At 47.1% G+C, this 18,670-nt stretch overlaps 1 protein-coding gene across 8 annotated transcripts in view; it reads right to left on the reverse strand.

Annotated features, from left to right (window-relative positions):
* The window catches only part of RANBP10 (RAN binding protein 10), a 165,672-nt gene that overhangs the window by 24,857 nt on the left and 122,145 nt on the right, over positions 1-18,670 (reverse strand). For 5 of the 8 annotated variants that reach the window (XM_037878165.2, XM_037878166.2, XM_043526387.1 and 2 more), the window contains one exon: positions 4,121-4,143. The exons of 1 other annotated variant lie outside the window; for it this stretch is intronic. In XM_037878165.2, coding sequence (XP_037734093.1) covers positions 4,121-4,143 — 23 coding nt within the window. Of the gene's footprint in view, positions 1-4,120; positions 4,144-15,226; positions 15,501-18,670 lie in introns of those variants that run through there. 2 more of the 8 variants (XM_037878169.2, XM_043526388.1) reach the window with 2 other exon arrangements.

Consider the following 18,670-nt stretch of genomic DNA (forward strand, 5'->3'; position numbering starts at 1 on the left):
AGGCCCTTGGATCCTACAAGGCTCACTCAGTTAAGATTTCTGAAGATCTTCATTATTTTCATTCCCTTTTATAGCAAAACTTCTAGAACAGAGTTTTCACAGCCCTGGTGAAGGATGTGAAGAATGCAGTCAATATTTAACATCTTTTATACTTTATGTTCTCTTTGCCGTACCTTACAATGAATGCACATTGTGTTTCAACTAATCTGAACGAATCTCCCTTGCTATATTAATGCATAAACATTACCTAAAGTCTAAAGCACTTGGAAGCTGTATTGATGCTAAGCACTATGATATCCGAGGTCTGCTATCATTCCTAAAGAGTGTCTTGATCCGTCCTAATGTTGCTGTGCAACCCAAGGGCACCAGTCAGGATCAGAGACCAAACCTCCGGGACACCGTTTTAAGAAACAGAGGAAGATGTGGTCTATGCCCCTAAAGAGACCCAGGCAATGGGTGGGGAAAGGTATCAAGCAGCAGCAGAGGCGCCAGACAGCCTGTTATCTCTGTTTGTTTGACTCTGGGGAGAGCTAGGGGAAGCGGACAACAGGAGGTGGTGAGTAAACAGGAGCAAGGGAGTGGGGGGAGGGAGAGAAGGAAGGAAGAAGAGACTTTGTGGGGCATGAATTGGGATGGGAAAGGGAGGACAGGGGATGAGGCTGGCAGCACAGGGACTGTGAGGTCGAAGGTCCGGGCAAGCTACCAGTCAGCAGATATAAAACAACATCCAGACAGCAAATTGCAAGCAGCAGCCTGCTGCCATCACGGGTGTCTGTGGCTGCGAAGGAGGGGGAAAGACCTGCCTGCTGTCAGTCCCCGACTGAGAGAAACCCATTTTCCTTTGCCTCTCCTGAGGAAGTGCTGATACAAAGTCTTGGGCTCTACAGCATTTCTCTGCCCCTTGCCAGCTCCATAACTGGACGTGTACACTTCATTGCCAAATGGGCTTTCGAGGGGGTGTGAGAATCACTTCTGCTCTAGTTACCAGGCAGGAACTGGGGTCTCTGGTGACGTGCTCAGCACCCCTATGGCGTGGGCGCATGGACCGCTCCATTCCTTCATGCAGCGCTCTGTTGAAGAGCGGGGACAGGCCCAGGCAGAGGGGAAGATATCACTAGTACACAGCGTGGCACGCTGGGGCTGACATGCCTTGGGTGCACTGGCGGTATGAGGCTGTGGGAAGAGCCAGTGCATTCACACATTGAAGAAAGTGACACTGGCTGTCTGCAGCATTTCCAGTCTTGTTTGTACTCAACGGTGTGAGATCCACAAGGCCAAACCCTAACAGTGTTCACAACGAAGTCCTGCTTTCCCACTGGGTCCTGTCCTGTGCACTAGCTTCCTGGAACAGACCGGTGCTGTACACAAAACATCACTTGAGCAGCACCACAGAGATCTGGGTGCCAGGGCAAAAAGACTAGAGGGAAATGTTCTGTTAGACCTATAAGAGCAATAATGGCCAGGAAATACCCTCACTGTAGCCATTATTGCATACATTGTACCGAACACTCTGGAGCGTCACCACAGGACTTGTTCAGTTGACACCCTAAGAGTTGTGAGCCTGAACTGAAAGGCAGCTCTCAGAACCGAGGCTGCACCTTGCTGAACACGGGCATTAATCTATATAACTAAAAGAAAAGGAGTACTAGTGACACCTTAGAGACTAACCAATTTATTTGAGCATAAGCTTTCGTGAGCTACAGCTCACTTCATCGGTGCATTCAGTGGAAAATACAGTGAGGAGATTTATATACACACAGAACATGAAAAAATGGGTATCATACACACTGTAAGGAGAGTGATCACTTAAGATGAGCTATTACCTGCAGGAGAGCGGGGCGGGGGACGGGGACGGGACGGGGGACCTTTTGTAGTGATGATCAAGGTGGGCCATTTCCAGCAGTTAACAGGAAACTCCGAGGAGCAGTGGGGGGTGGGGGAAATAAACATGGGGAAATAGTTTTACTTTGTGTAATGACACATCCACTCCCAGTCTCTATTCAAGCCTAAGTTAATTGTATCCAGTTTGCAAATTAATTCCAATTCAGCAGTCTCTCGTTGGAGACGGTTTTTGAAGTCTTTTTGTTCTAATATTGCGACCTTTAGGTCTGAAATCGAGTGACCAGAGAGACTGAAGTGTTCTCCGACTAGTTTATGAATGTTATAATTCTTGACATCTGATTTGTGTCCATTTATTCTTTTACGTAGAGACTGTCCGGTTTGACCAATGTACATGGCAGAGGGGCATTGCTGGCACAGGATGGCATATATCACATTGGTAGATGTGCAGGTGAACGAGCCTCTGATAGTGTGTCTGATGTGATTAAGCCCTATGATGGTGTCCCCTGAATAGATATGTGGACACAGTTGGCAATGGGCTTTGTTGCAAGGATAGGTTCCTGGGTTAGTGGTTCTGTTGTGTGGAGTGTGGTTGCTGGTGAGTATTTGCTTCAGGTTGGGGGGCTGTCTGTAGGCAAGGACTGGCCTCTCTCCCAAGATTTGTGAGAGTGATGGGTCGTCCTTTAGGATAGGTTGTAGATCCTTGATGATGCGTTGGAGAGGTTTTAGTTGGGGGCTGAAGGTGATGGCTAGTGGCGTTCTGTTATTATCTTTGTTGGGCCTGTCCTGTAGTAGGTGACTTCTGGGTACTCTTCTGGCTCTGTCAATTTGTTTCATTACACAAAGTAAAACTATTTCCCCATGTTTATTTCCCCCACCCCCCACTGCTCCTCGGACGTTCCTGTTAACTGCTGGAAATGGCCCACCTTGATTATCACTACAAAAGGTTTTCTCCCCCGGGCTCTCCTGCTGGTAATAGCTCATCTTAAGCGATCACTCTCCTTACAGTGTGTATGATACCCATTTTTTCATGTTCTCTGTGTATATAAATCTCCTCACTGTATTTTCCACTGAATGCATCCGATGAAGTGAGCTGTAGCTCACGAAAGCTTATGCTCAAATAAATTGGTTAGTCTTTAAAGTGCCACAAGTACTCCTTTTCTTTTTGCGAATACAGACTAACATGGCTGCTATTCTGAAACCTATCTATATAACTGCACATCTATTGATGACTGCAGGGGGAGCATTTAACCTTATTATTGCTGCACATGGAGAATGCCCTAAGTCCAGCCACACTCCCTGCAATCTCAGGATAGAGTGGAATACAACCCACTGGCCTTGCCCATACGCATGAAGGAAAATTCCTTCCTGACCTGCATGTTTGAAGCATTATAGATGAACAGCATATTCAACGAGCAAGCAGAAAATTTTGGCTCATGTAGGATGCCCACAAAGTTTGGACTCCTTGGCAATCATTGAGACAGCCATCTTATAATCTCACAACTACTTTTCACTGTCTCTGGCACAGTTAAGTGCAACGCCATGTGGAAGCTCCTGATTTGAGAGCAGCTTGACACATTTCAGGCTGGCAGAGCCAAGAAGTGACTATCAAACCCTAGAGAGCGGAGCTCAGCACATCTTCGCAGTAGCATTGCCTATGGCTGGTTACAGAGGGTGTGTGCAGGGCTTGCCAACAGCTAGCGGAGCTGTAATGAGTACCTAGGTGATGGCGGACAAGGGGACCTAAAAACAAAGGAACAATTGAGCATTTCTGACAGACACTCAATCCCTAATCGCTCCCTTGGAAAGGGAAAGACCCTTTGCTGCAGCATTCGGATGGGAGCAAGGGGAGTTTAGAAGCAGCAACACCAAACAAGCAAGTGTGCTTTCTGTTAACAAGGTTTGAGATGCTAAAGTGCATTATCATATGCTGAGCCTCAAGTGAACACTACATAGCGCTCCCTGCAGACAAGGCTGCTCTTAGGAGACAGCCATTTAAGGTGTAATAAAGCAGGAATTCATGCTGCAGTTCCAGGAGAGGTAACTATTCTTAATGGGGATCTTGTGAGCGACCACACATCTGGCGATGAGACTGTGCAGTCTCATAAAAGGGAGCACTCTCATCCCAGTGCAACAGAGGCAGACGGGAAACATATATCATTCAGGAATATGTGCTACCCTTTAACACGGCATTAAACAGAAGACATCACACATCCCAGTTACTGTCCCCCTCCCTTTCACTTGCATCCCTAGTTAAAATACTGAAAATAGTTGTACTTACAGGGAGGTCTGTAAAGGCTATACCTGTGGGGGGAAAAAATATTAGAATTAAAAAGACAAAGGATTTTTCCCCACATGCGCCTACAGACTTAACATGCTACAAAACGTTACTACATTTCAGTAAATCTCAGCTCTGGACCTGGACTTAGCGACCTGTTATTTAACAAAAAGAAAAGGAGTACTTGTGACACCTTAGAGACTAACAGATTTATTTGAGCATAAGCTTTCGTGAGCTACAGCTCACTTCATCATTTATTTAACAGAGTCTCCCCTTCTCCCTCTACCTGGACCCTGTGGTTTGGCAAAGATTCAGATCAGAGTCTGAGTGTTCTCAGACTCTCTTTCCCATCAGTTTTAGTGCATTAAGCTTCACAAAAGCAGCCCCCTTTTCCTTTGCTTCTCCCTCACATCACTGCAGGACTCCACTAAGAAGCCACTGGGTAAAGCTTCAGTTCAAGACAAATTTCTGATTTGGAAGCTGTGGTGCTTTAATATTGCTGTGGTCTGGCCTGAGGCTACCTCTCCTTTCCAACCAGAGCTGTGGAGTTGAGCATTAAACTCCCTGTACAATTCCCAGGGACTGGGCCTTGCACTAAGGCAGGGCTGCAGTCAGAAGCAGTTTCTCAGATATGCAGCAATGGAGATAATGGTAGTGCTCAGCTTCCTCCTCCACATTCGTAGATTCCAAGGCCAGAAGGGACCATGATTATCTAGTCTTACCTCCTATATAACACAGGCCAGACACCTGCCCCAACATAATTCCCAGAGCAGATCTTTTAGAAAAATATCCATCTTGATTTAAAAATTGTCACTGATGGAGACTCCACCACAACCCTTAGTAAGCTGTTCCAATGGTTAATTACTCTCACCTGTTAAAAGTGTACATCTTATTTCCAGTCTGAATTTGTCTAGCTTCAACTACTAGCCACTGAATAGTGTTAGACTTTTCTCTGCTAGACTGAAGAGCCCATTATCGTTACACAAGCAGGTACCTACAGATTGTGATCAAGTCACCCCTTAACCTTCTCTTTGTTAAACTAAATAGATTGAGCTCCTTACGTCTATCACTATAAGGCAGGTTTGCTAATCCTTTAATCGTTCTCATGGCTCTTCTCTGAACCCCCTCCAATATATCACCATCCTTCTTGAATTGCGGACAACAGAACTGGACACAGGATTCCAGCAGCAGTCGCACCAGTGTCAAATACAGAGGTAAAATAACCTCTCTACTTCAAATCTGACATTTGCAAATATAACAGAAGTGAAAAGATTTATGGGTTCTCTCTTAATTTCAATCTGACAAGTCAGAAAAGAGGCAAAAATTACATATAAACAAAGGTTTCTTATATTTGCTAAAGCAGGGATGAGAAGATTATTCAGCCACAGGTTCTGAACAGTACCAAAAGATCCAAGTCACCAAGTCAAGCTATCTGGGGAGCAGAACATGTAAAAGGTGTTTCAAGAAGCAGGAGGGCTGACAGGGTAACCACTTCTCCCAGAGTAGAGAGCACGGCAGTGCTGACTGGTGACCATGAGGCATCTGCACTACATATTAACTACTTCCAGGCTCCAACAAAAGACACAGACTATTTACATACAGCAGCAACTCAAGTCTTCTCTCTCTCCATGAACACGTGCTAGTACTTAGACTTGAAGGACACCAACAGCACCTGGGAGAAGGGCTGGTTTCCACCTAACTGCTTGCCTCCACATGGAGCATGTTGGGCAGTGACAAAATGCATGGACACTCTTCCCCAATCACCACTAACAAAACTCCAGGAGTAAGACAACCCCTCACAAGACTATTCATTGCCGGATACCCCCCCGTCTATCTCCTAGGCTCTCTGGCCCCAAACTCTATAGAAGGAGTGTGTATGCCTCTCTGTGCTGCCACTACACCAGCACCCACAGAGCTCCTTCACTCCTCACAGGAGCAACCCCAGCCACCTTGGCTGCAATAACAAGTGCTAGACTGCATCTCAGACTTGGGCCTGGTCTACAGTACGCGGTTATTTCGGAATTAGCCGAGTTAACTCAAAATAAAACTGGTTCTGTCCACACGACCAAACCAGTGTTTTCGATTTAAAGGGCTCTTTACTCCGATTTCTGTACTCCACCTCGGCAAGTGGAGTCACACTAAAATCGAGATCGCAGTTCCGGGTTACAGGTAGTGTGGACGCAACTCAATAATATTGGCCTCCGCGAGCTATCCCAGAATGCTCCCTTGTGACCGCTCTGGAGAACACTCTGAAGTCCAGTGCACTAGCCAGGTAGGCAGTAAAAGCCCCGGGGAACTTTTGAATTTCCTGTTTGGTCACCATCAGCACAGGTGACCCCATCAGCACAGTACACCAGCACAGGCGACCATGCAGAGTCCACCATCGCAGGCAACCATGAAGTCCCGGATTCGCAGACGAGCTCCAGCATGGTCCGAACGGGAGGTACTGGATCTCATTGCATGTTGGGGAGATGAATCTGTTATGGCAGAACAATGTTCCAAAAAAAAAAAACGCAAATACGTACGCTAAAGTCTCCAGGGCTATGACGGAAAGAGGCTACTCCAGGGACACAGAACAGTGTCGTACAAAAATCAAGGAGCTCAGGCAAGCGTACCAAAAAGCCATGGAGGCAAACGGGCACTCTGGGTCATAGCCCCATACATGCCGCTTCTACAGTGAGCTGCATGCAATTATCGGGGGGTGACAACACCACTACCCCACCACTGTTTGTGGACACCTGCAAGGAGGGAGTAGCATGGAGCAAGGAGGATGAGTTTTTGGAGGAGGAGAGTGCATAGGAGGCAAGTGGGGAATCTGTTTTCCCCCCTAGCCAGGAATTATTCTTAACGCTGGAGCCAATAGCCTCCCCCTACTCCCAAAGCATGCTCCCAGACCATGACCCTGGAGAAGGCACTTCTGGTGAGTGAGAGATTGATCGGAGCCACGCGGTGGGGGGTGGGTGGAAACCCAGCCGCGCTGGGCTATTCACATTTAGTTTAAAGGGCTCATCCCTGCTCAGAGCCTCATCGGAGCCCTGCGGTTTTGGGGGGGGGAGAGGGGTGTTGTGTGAAGCTATCATCCCAGAGAGCCCGCAGGCTGCCTGCAAGCTGAATTCTGTTGCCTGGCTGCATGTGATGGCTTTCTCACACCAAAGTGGCAGGCACTTCAGTATACGAGGCAAAATGAGACCTTATACAGAAAGAGCACGTGCTGTGTACTATGAATTGCCTGTTTCACTGAGAAAGTGTCACCTTTGTTCTCTAAAATACATCTTTTAAAATACTACCCTCCCTTTTTCTCCTCCCGCAGCAGATGCAAATGTTTCAATGCGGCCCTATCTACTCCGTCCCAGAGGCTGGTCCAGATTAGAAGGTGGAAAAAACAAACTCGGGACGACATGTTTGCTGAGCTCATGCAGTCCTCCCGCACTGATAGGGCCCAGTTGAATGCGTGGAGGCAAACAATTGCGGAGTCGCGTAAAGCGTTACATGAATACGAAGAGAGGAGGGATGTGCGCGATGAGAGCAGGCAGGATGCTATGGTCAAGCTCATGGGGGAGCAAACTGACATGCTCCGCTGTACGGTGGATCTAATGTGGGAAAGGCAGCAAGACCACAGACTGCTGCTGCAGCTCCTGAATAACTGCTCTCCCTCCTCCCCAAGTTCCATAGCCTCCTCACCCATGCACCCAAGAACAAGGTGGGGGGGGAGGCTACAGGGACCCACACAGTCAACCCCAGAGGATTGCACAAGCAGCAGAAAGCTGGCATATCCTAAATTTTGATTGGGTTTCTGGACTTGTCCTTCCCTCCTCCTCCAACCCCCTAACCCAATACCCTCCCTCCCCCGTCTAGCTTCTGATTTCTCTCAATGTTTTGTGCAACAAATAATAAAGAACGATTTTTAAACAATTGTGACTTTATTTCCTTTCATATATACATGGGGTGGGTAACTCTCACACTGTACCCTGGCCAGTCATGAAACTGGCTTTCAAAGTTTCTCTGATGTGCAGCGGGCCCTGCTGTGCTCTTCTAAACGCCCTGTTGTCTAGCTGTGCGAAACTGGCCACCAGGCGAGTTGCCTCAACCTCCCAACCCGCCACAAACTTCTCCCCCTTACTCTCACAGATATTGTGGAGCACACAACAAGCAGCAATTACAATTGGAATATTGGTTGTGCTGAGATCTAACCGAGTCAGTAAACTGCACCAGTGCGCTTTCAAACGTCCAAACGCACATTCTACCACCATTCTGCACTTGCTCAGCCTATAGTTGAACTGCTCCTTACTACTGTCCAGGGTGCCTGTGTACGGCTTCATGAGCCATGGCATTAAGGGGTAGGCTGGGTCCCCGAGGATAACTATAGGCATTTCAATATCCGCAACAGTAATTTTCTGGTCCGGGAAGTAAGTTCCTTCCTGCAGCTGTTCAAACAGACCACAATTCCTGAAGATGCAATCGTCATACACCTTTCCTGGCCATCCCACGCTGACGTCGGTGAAACGTCCCTTGTGATCCACCAGTGCTTGCAGCACCATGGAAAAGTACCCCTTGTGGTTTATGTACTGGCCACCCCGGTGTTCCGGGGCCAAGATAGGGATATGCGTTCCGTCTATCACCCCGCTGCAGTTAGGGAACCCCAGCGCATTAAAGCCATCCACAATGGTCTGCACATTTCCCAAAGTCACTAACCTTGATAGCAGCTGGTCAATGATTGCACTGGCTACTTGCAGCACAGCAGCCCCCAAAGTAGATTTCCCCACTCCAAACTGATTCCCAGCTGACCGGTAGCTGTCGGGTGTTGCAAGCTTCCACAGGGCTATTGCCACTCGCTTCTCAGCTGTGAGGGCTGCTCTCATTTTGGTGTCTTTGCGCTTCAGGGCAGGGGACAGTCACAAAGTTCCATGAAAGTGGCCCTACGCATACGAAAGTTTTTCAGCCACTGGAAATCATCCCGTACCTGCAACACTAGGCGGTCCCACCAGTCTGTGCTTGTTTCCCGGGCCCAGAATCTGCGTTCCACGGCATGAACCTGGCCCAATAGCACCATGATCTCCCAATCGCCACATGCCGTGCCGTCTGTGTCCATGTCCTCATCACTATAGTCATCGCGCTGTCGTTGCTTCCTCGACCGGTTTTGCAGGTACTGCACATACTGCTGGGTAATGCGCGAGGTATTTACAATGGTCAAAACTGCAGTGGAGATCTGATCGGGCTCCATGGCTATGGCGCCTGCACGGGTAATCCTGGAAAAAGGGCACGAAACGTAGGAGAGCAGAGTGGCAGCGGAAGCTGTGCTGTTCGGTTCACAGTAGCCGCACAACAGCTGAAAATGGTTGTCCTCTGTGGCTTTCATGGAGGTGGGAGCCCAGGACAGACAACATGGAGAAGCTCGGAAGCGTGGCAATAGTGGGAGAGCAGAGTTGGCGGCGGAAGCTGTGCTGCTTGGTTCATGATGGCTGAGCAGAGTTGAGTTGGAGAGGTGGATTCATAGTAGCAGGAGAGCAGCGGTGCACCATCTACTGAAAGCAGTATGGCGTCTGTACGCCAAAAAGGCGCGAAACGATTGTCTGCCGTAGCTTTCTGACAACACACACCCAGAAATACCCGCGAGAGTATTTTTGCCCCATCATGTACTGGGAGCTTAACCCAGAATTGCAATGGATGGCGGGGACTGAGGGAACTGTGGGATAGTTACCCACAGTGCACCGCTCCGACATTCGATGCTAGCCTTGGTACTGTGGACGCAATCTGCTGAATTCATGCGCTTTAGTGGGGACACAGAAGACCGAATGTATAAAATAGCTTCCAAAAATTCGAATAGAATAATTTTGAAATAATTTCATACTGTAGACGTACCCTTGGAGTAGGACTAGCATCAGAAGGCCCAAGGGCTGTGAGTGTTACAGAGAAGAGATTCACACTGCTAAGATGACAGAGGCCCAGCTGCAGGTATAGAAGAGTGGATCAGCATCTGCAAGGGATTGGAGTCATGACCAGTGCAGGGATCACCACTACCCTTTCCACTGACTGATGGCAGACCAGACTGACAGACGTAAAGACAGGTGGCAAGGAGGAGGTTTCTAGCACTGCCTTCCAAGGCTTAGACTATTAATTATTCCTGACATGCTAAACACTACATCGAGGCCTCTTTCGCAGGCATGGAATTGTGGTGCTCCCTAGGGATCAGATGAAAGAAGCGTGCACTGATTCTTTTACACAGTCTGCTGCTTCTCGACCCCAGGTGTGAAAAAAGCTCCACACTGCAGTGAAAAACATTAGTGCATAGCACGTGGACCCTACTACAGTGCACTAAAAGGTCCACTCTCAGCATTGATACACCCCAGTTTGTAACAGGAGTAGAGCAAAGTGTACTGTAGACCATTTACGCACGGTAGATTTACACCCCAGTTTGCAGTGCACTACCTGCCCATATAGTCAAACTCCGTGTGCTGGAGACAATTCATTCTCATTCTCTCCTTTTAACACAGAACTGTTGATTCAGAGCACACTTTCTCCGCAATTTTAAAAAGTGCACTATTTGAAGCAACACAGATTCATGATCAAATGGGCTGAGAAATTCTTGGATCGTGACCAGCTAAACAGCTTATAGGGCCATGAGGTTAATTCACCTACCACAGAGTTTGGAGCTACTTTCCAGTAGGCAACCTCATCACAAGTCAACAAAATTATGGATCAATATTCTAAACACACTGGAATAAACAGATGGGGGGAAATTTTCAAAGAAGGATTTCCCCGTCCTGGCCATTTGTCTGGTCTCCCCACCTACTCCTCTGTGCATTGCTCTCACCCCATCTCCCCATTCAAATATCCTTCGCCAATCGAACTGCTTTCTGTGGGGTTCCACCACATTGGTTAAGTTTCATATTTTGTTTGGCCAGCTGGCTGAGAGCTTGTTACCACCTTTACAACAAAAGGAAATTAACCTGATGATCTAGCCACCATGGCAGCAGGGAAGGGTTCTGCAGCCTAGCTACAATTCCAGCTCTGTACCAGGCATCCTTCAGTCTTCTGTGGGTGGGCTGCAGCTCTCCCACTGGTGCGCCCCCAGCCATCACATTTGCAGTGCAGGGAATCAACAGCCCCAGGAAGCAAGGTACGCACAGAGGAGGAAATTTACCGTCACTGCACTTAAACTGAGACCCTTCTCCTCTTTGAAGCAGGGTTGCATCACACCCACTCTTCCCTAGAGGTAGCCAGATCTCTGCTCAGATTCTTCTACAACACAGGACACAGATCAGGTTTCTCAACAGAAAATGGTATTATGCCCCACGTCCTGAACAAGGAAATACTAATCCAAGTGTAACTATGAAAGATGCTACTTCAACAGCATTCCATTTTATAATCTCAATAAAACTCTCTGGACCATGCTGCAGTGCTGATTAGTGCACGTGTGGGAGGGCGGTGGGAACCTGTCAGTCAGTTTTATTGCGTCAAACAGCCAGCAAACTGCTTAAACAGAGCCCAGCTGTAGTCCAGACACCACAAGGTCATTAACAGAAATTAAAAAGGGATAACAGCTCCTTAACTATTCAGCTGGATAAAAAGCAACTCTACTCTGCCCCCCTGGAGCAATTCAAGTGCATGGAGACAGCTGCAAAGCCAGTTTTAGGGTGGTGGTGACTCAAGGACTGGACAGCTTAGGAAGAGAATGCAAAGGGTCTCTCCTGTAAGTCCGTGGTTCAAATCCACGCCAGGGCAGTACTGGCCAAGTCATTAACCTCTGATAACTGTTCAGTGGTCTAGATACAATATGTGCATGTGTCCGTGCAGCTGCAAGTGAATAGTTCTGATATCACAACTGCCACTGTGTCATTTATCTTTCAGGGATGCTGCCCTCTCTCGACAAAGCCAGCACTTCCAACACAGGCTAATAAAACATTTAGCTATGGTGTGGCTGGCTGCAGGCCCTAATGAAAAGTCAAGTTGTGAGTACACTGGGGGAAGTGTCATTTAGCCAACGATCAAATAAAGTGGTGGCTATGAGAGAGCAGAATTTCATTAAACAGGCGGGGGAGGTAATATCTTTTATTGGACCAACTTTTGTCAGTGAGACAGACCAGCTTTGAAGCTTACACAGAACTCTTCTGGTGGATTCCAGAGGGGTTGCGATCAGTAGGGTACATGCGGATTCTGGAATCTACTGCAGCCTGAGAATGTAAATTGACAAATACACAGTTTTTAACTGTATTGTATATTTTTTTGCACTGGAAAACTATTTTAGCTAGATTCAACATTTCTCAGGTATTCATCAAAAACCTATGGAAGTATGTAATGTATAAAGACATGCAGTATATTAGTGATCCATGTCACACCCCAAGTCTCTTAAACACCACCTGACAGAGGAGTAAACGAACGAATTCCTTTTTCTCATGGTAAGAGTGAGATTAGACACAACTGTTCTTCGAAAGATAAATTTTCAAACACATATGTACAACACAGGAGAGGGCATTGAAGACATCTGCTCTCTGAGTCCATCCACAGGACTTCAGACAATGAACGTTCAATGAACAGGACTCTTCCTTTGACAAATAATTTAAAAGGAGTTACTTAAATGCTGCTGCTTTGTCACTGCATCGTGGTTTATTTGATCAGATACTGAAAAGAATGTTTGACTGATTTCTTTCCCCGTCCATTTAGACTGAAGAAAAGTGCAATGGGATATAATTTAGAGATGTTTATGGCCAAAGTGTTACCATCTTCCCTAAAATCTAAATATTAGGAACTTTTTAATAGTCATTTTTAGTAACACCTAAATGCCAGGATTTCTGCTATCAGAAAAGTGCTCTGTTGATATTCTTCACTGCACAAAAGCTTATGATTTCTGCAGACTCCTTCTGGAATGCACAAAAAATGGAGCATCACCACTCTCTCACCTGGACGCCGTGCAATTTGGGGCACAACTTAATGAAGTAGTGAGGTAAATTAATTCCAGAGCACAAGGCAGAACTGCTGTGAAATTCAACTCAACCCTCCAAATGCTGGTCTGAGCAAGTGAGGGCAGTGGTATTGACTTATCCACTGTAACATAGGAAAGGGATCTGCAATCACAATTCCAAGGGGAGATAGTTAACCAAGCTGTGCGACCCAGTATGAACCCTTTCATGCTATGCTTACTCCGTGCACTGAGTGAAACAGCCGCTTTGCTTCAATGCACTTTAGAGGGTGATGGCCTCACACAGTGCTCCTTCACTCAACCAGAAGCTGTGCCTCTCTGCTTTCTGGCTAAAATGCAGAGCAGACCAATTCAACACAGGATAGCCTCTCTGTGGGAACTAGATCCTGTCCTGGTAGAGGATGGACTGTATGATCAAAAGGTCTTTGTTTACCACCATCACAATCATTATTAATCTCCGAAGTGCTCCAAAATGTGGGGAAAAAAACTAATGAGCTTCCAAGTATCAGAGATGCTAGCTAGCTATACAATGTAGAAACATCTGTCCACATTCAAGAAGGAGCATTAGCTAGTTAGGAAACATCCAGCAGGGATCCAGGAAGGAAAGCTGGTGAAAGCTTTCTGCCACTCATTTCTATACACGTCACACTGAGGAGAATGCTAAGTGAAACATGCAGAAAAACTGCAGGGCTAAGGCTCAGAGGCCACTCCTGGATCCATGTGAAATCAAGCAGACTCCTTAAGGAATCTTTCCTACAAGAGGACAGACAATCCAATCAGATTGTCCTGCAAACTCAGAAAGCAGCCTGGGCTGGAATGGATGTCTCCCAGCAGCCTTTGAAAGAGCAGCAAAAACTATTCAGGAAAACAATTAAGGGATATGACAAAAGTGTTCTTTGCTAACAGCCCTGGAACATCCTTCTGTTCACTTAGCCACATGGGAAGTGGTTAGCGCATGAGGATGCTACTCCCTTGTGGTACAGCTGCTCCTTCAGGCATCTGAAAAACCGTGTCACGGCAAGGTGCATCTCAGGACAGAAGGGTTCCCAGCTACACACACAAGAACAGAAGCTGCCACCTGTACAGGCAGCAATGAAGCAAACTGAAAAATTCAGCAAAGGCAAGTGAAGGCTGATGCATTGTCCTTACCTTCCCCCATTGCTCCAGAAGGCAGCCTGGCTGCTCAAGCTGGCCAGTTATTTGGGCCCGAGCCTCAATGTTATTACAACATGGCATTTTTGTATTAAAGTTTGTTAAAAATAAAAATTAAACTTTTCATCAAAATGTCAAACTGTATTTGCCCAATCCCGCCCCCGATAAGCCCTTCTGGGAGCTGGTCTAGTCTTCCAGACAATGCACTGCTAGTTGAAATGGGAAAGCAGGCGGCAATCTGTCACTGACATTGTCCATGACAAATAGCTACTTCTGTGGAAAGGAAATCAAGATGAGCACAGCTCCAACTAACCCCCTTGTACCAGTGTAAACAGAGATTTCATCCATAATTTTACTTAAAGACTCTTCCCCTTTCCACAGCTCCATACAAGCAATGCACACAGTAATCAGGAGATCTCCAAGCCAAGTCCTCCCCTCCCCTTCAGCCAAAAGTGACCATGTGTTCTGCCTCAGAGTTAGAGGCTATCTCCACAGTTGGTTCCAGACACCTTTGTTACAGAGACTAATCCACAACTTCACGTACACAGAGAAGGGTTTAAGTGACATGGACCTCAGACAGCTGCGTTCACCCCTTACTATCTACATCCCGCCTTCCTCCTCATGTCTGAATAGCCAATTATTATTAATAGTAATCATGATTTGTATTAGCGTAGTGTCTAAGAGCCCCAGTCCTGGATCAGAACCCCATCGTGCTAGGTGCTGCGCAGACAGAACAAAAAAATGCTCCCTACCCAAGGGCCCTCGAATCTATGTAAGCCTGCTCTCCTCCATCCCAGGGGTCCCTCCTCAATTCATGCAGGACACCCCAAAACACTGCTCCCATGACACAGTGCTAGCTTTCTACTTGGGAAAGGTGTTAGCAAATTCCTTTGGCTTCGGCTTCCAGGCAGGGGGCAATCTCACTTCCAGTGATGAGCTGGAGGGAGTGCCAGTGGAAGCAGCATAGGACACACCACACTCTGCCAAGACAGACCCTTCAGAGAGCAGGCTCCGAATGCTAATTGTAATTAAAGACTTACCTGTGAGCCGTCGCTGGGCTGAGCCAAACAGCTGCTATTCTATCAGACTACTTGGGCAAAGCCACTGGGCAGGAACAAAGCTCAGCCAGGTTTGATGCATCTCCACCAATTTGATGCAGTCCAATTGCCAAGACTTGGTTTGAAGAGTGGGCTCTTTTCATCCTATTGCCACTGTTCTCCAGAAGTGGCCTGTGAAGCTTGTTAGCTAACCTGCCAAACCTGAGTGAAGCCAGAGGGTGGGAGGGTGATCTGGTCCATGACAATTTCAGTTTGTTACTGGGGGAGAGGGAGGTCTCTCACAGCCAATGTCTTCAGGTTGGAGCATTCACAGGGAAGGCCTGGGAATAAGGTGCATTAATATTAATGCTCATTAGTTCTATGCCTCATCTGCATAACATGCTGAGAGTACAATCCCTCCTGTCTGCCCATGACACTGCATCCGGCAAACAGCATCAAGCCAGTGCAACAGCTTTTGCCATTAACTGACAAAACAAGCACCATGTTTGCATCCTTTCCAGTTCCATTTGCTGCTGTGCGCCTCTCCATGCCCTGACTTTACGTTAGCCATTCTAGGAGCTGTGCAGAGATTACATTTGTCCACCCGAGAACGTGTGCTTTCCCCGAGTATCGGCATTGTAAATCAGACAGATTGGAGGAAGCGTCTTCAGATAGACCTCTCAAGGAGGAGGACGTGCTATTTTCATAATCCCAGTGATCCCGTCCAGCTGGGACCTGAGCACCCGATTACAGAGCCAAAAAATTGAAACACTCCTCCAGAACACCTTGAGTGTACTGTTCCATTTGGCCACTTCTATTACATACAAAGGTTTATAACTTAACCATATCCTCTTGTCACTTCCGCAGAGAATAAACTCTGCCTCCTGGTTGAAGCCCTGATGTTCATTCCTCTCATATCCCCACGTTAAGGTTTCTTCCCCACTCTGAACTCTAGGGTACAGATGTGGGGACCTGCATGAAAAACCCCCTAAGCTTATTTTTACCAGCTTCGGTTAAAAACTTCCCCAAGGTACAAACTATTTTACCTTTTGCCCTTGGACTTTATTGCTGCCACCACCAAGCGTCTAACAGGGAAAGAGCCCGCTTGGAAAGGTCTTTCCCCCCAAAATCCTCCCAAACCCTACACCCCCTTTCCTGGGGAAGGCTTGATAAAAATCCTCACCAATTTGCATAGGTGAACACAGATCCAAACCCTTGGATCTTAAGAACAACGAAAAAACAATTAGATTCTTAAAAGAAGAATTTTAATTGAAGAAAAAGTAAAAGAATCACCTCTGTAAAATCAGGATGGTAAATACCTTACAGGGTAATCAGATTCAAAACATAGAGAATTCCTCTAGGCAAAACCTTAAGTTACAAAAAGACACAAAAACAGGAATATACATTCCATTCAGCACAACTTATTTTATCAGCCATTTAAACAAAACAGAATCTAACGCATATCTAACTAGATTCCTTATTAACCATTTACAGGAATTCTGACCTGCCTTCCTGATCTGGTCCCGGCAAAAAAAAAAAAAAACACAGCCACAGCCAGAGAGAACCTTTGTTTCTCCCCCCCTCCAGCTTTGAAAGTATTTTGTTTCCCCATTGGTCATTTTGGTCAGTTGCCAGTGAGGTTACACTAGCTTCTTAACCCTTTACAGGTGAAAGGGTTTTTCCTCTGGCCAGGAGGGATTTTAAAGGTGTTTACCCTTCCCTTGATATTTATGACACGCCCACCAAATCACAGATAGGGTGAAACGCTGACTGTGATTTCTTCCTGGAGCTCTAGGAGAAAACAGAGGTAATAAGACACGTGCACCTCTACATATACTACCAAGTATATAAAGACTAACAATATTTTTCACATCTCAAGGACGATTTTAACCAGTTGATTCTGGGAAACTTTCACGGGAGAGTGCATCAGCCACTTTGTTAGACCCTCCTGAGATGTGTTGGATGTCGAAATTAAAATCCTGGAGAGCTAAACTCCACCAAATAAGCTTTTTGTTATTTCCCGTTGCGGTATGAAGCCACTGTAGTGCAGCATAGTCAGTTTGCAGGTGGAAACGCTGTCCCCAAAAACTTTTTGTAGATGTTCCAGGTGTTCTGCCCAGGAATCCAAAAATATGGCCACATCGTCAAGGTAGGCGACTGCATATTCTCCTAATCCCATTAGGAGACCATCTACAAGTCTTTGGAAGGTGGCAGGTGCATTACGCAGCCCGAAAGGGAGTACATTAAATTCATACAGCCCGACATGTGTGCTGAAGGCTGACCTTTCCTTGGCAGATTCATTTAGCGGTACACCTGCCAGTACCCCTTTGTTAAGTCCAAGGTAGAGATGAACTTGGCCATCCCAGTTTCTCTAATAGTTCATCTGTGCGTGGCACTGGATTGTTGTCTGGGCGAGTTACAGCATTTAGCTTATGGTAGTCCATGCAAAAACGTATTTCCCCATCTGGTTTGAGAACTAGAACCACTGGAGATGCCCATGCACTGTCAGAGGGGCGGATTACCCCCATCTGTAGCATATCCTGGATCTCCCGTTTTATAGCAGTTTTAGCTTGAGGAGACACCCGGTAAGGTTGGACTTTAATTGGGTGAGCATTACCTGTGTTAATGGAGTCGTATGCCCGTTCAGTCTGTCCTGGGGTGGCTGAGAACGTCGGTGTGTAGCTAGTGCACAGCTCTTTGATCTGCTGTTGCGGCATACGCCCAAGGGTCATGGAAAGATTCACCTCTTCCACCCCACCAGCACTTTTCCCTTCGTAGTAGACACCTTCAGGCTACTCAGCGTCATCTCCTTCCTGGCCTGTAGACTGACAAACCTTTAATTCTCTGGATCGATTAGAAGAGCTGAGAGGCGGTGGGTTGCTCCGGGCCGCCGTCCAAGCTCTCTGGAGGCTTTCATCTGCTTCCTGTTTGGTCTGGAACTGTTCCCTTGATGCTGGAGACATTAGTTCCTCATTGCATTGTGGACCTAGGCTTGGTCCCTCTGGAAGCGATGTAGGGGATGGGGCTGTTTCCGTTGACTGTGAACCGCTCTCCGCTGGCGCACTATGTTGGGGTTCAGGCTCCAGCTGAGCCTCTTGTGTAGGGTTATTGGCTGCTGCCGGTTCCGGGACTGGATCCACTACTGCTGTTGCAGACGTTGGCATGGGGTCCAGTTCCATCACCCCTGACCGAGTCCTGGTAGAAGTCTCCAGAACAGAGCTAGGTGTGACAGCTTGCTTAGCTTGGCTGCGGGTGACCATTCCCACCCTCTTGGCTAGCGTCACATGATTGGCCAAGTTTTCCCCCAACAGCATGGGGATGGGATAACCATCACAGACTGCAAAAGTCCACGTTCCTGACCAGCCCTTGTACTGGACAGGCAACTTGGCTGTAGGCAAATTGAAAGACTTGTACTTGAAGGGTTGAATTGTTACTTGGATCTCTGGG

Source organism: Chelonia mydas, chromosome 12 (genome assembly GCF_015237465.2).
Source record: "Chelonia mydas isolate rCheMyd1 chromosome 12, rCheMyd1.pri.v2, whole genome shotgun sequence".
NCBI lineage: Eukaryota > Metazoa > Chordata > Testudines > Cheloniidae > Chelonia > Chelonia mydas.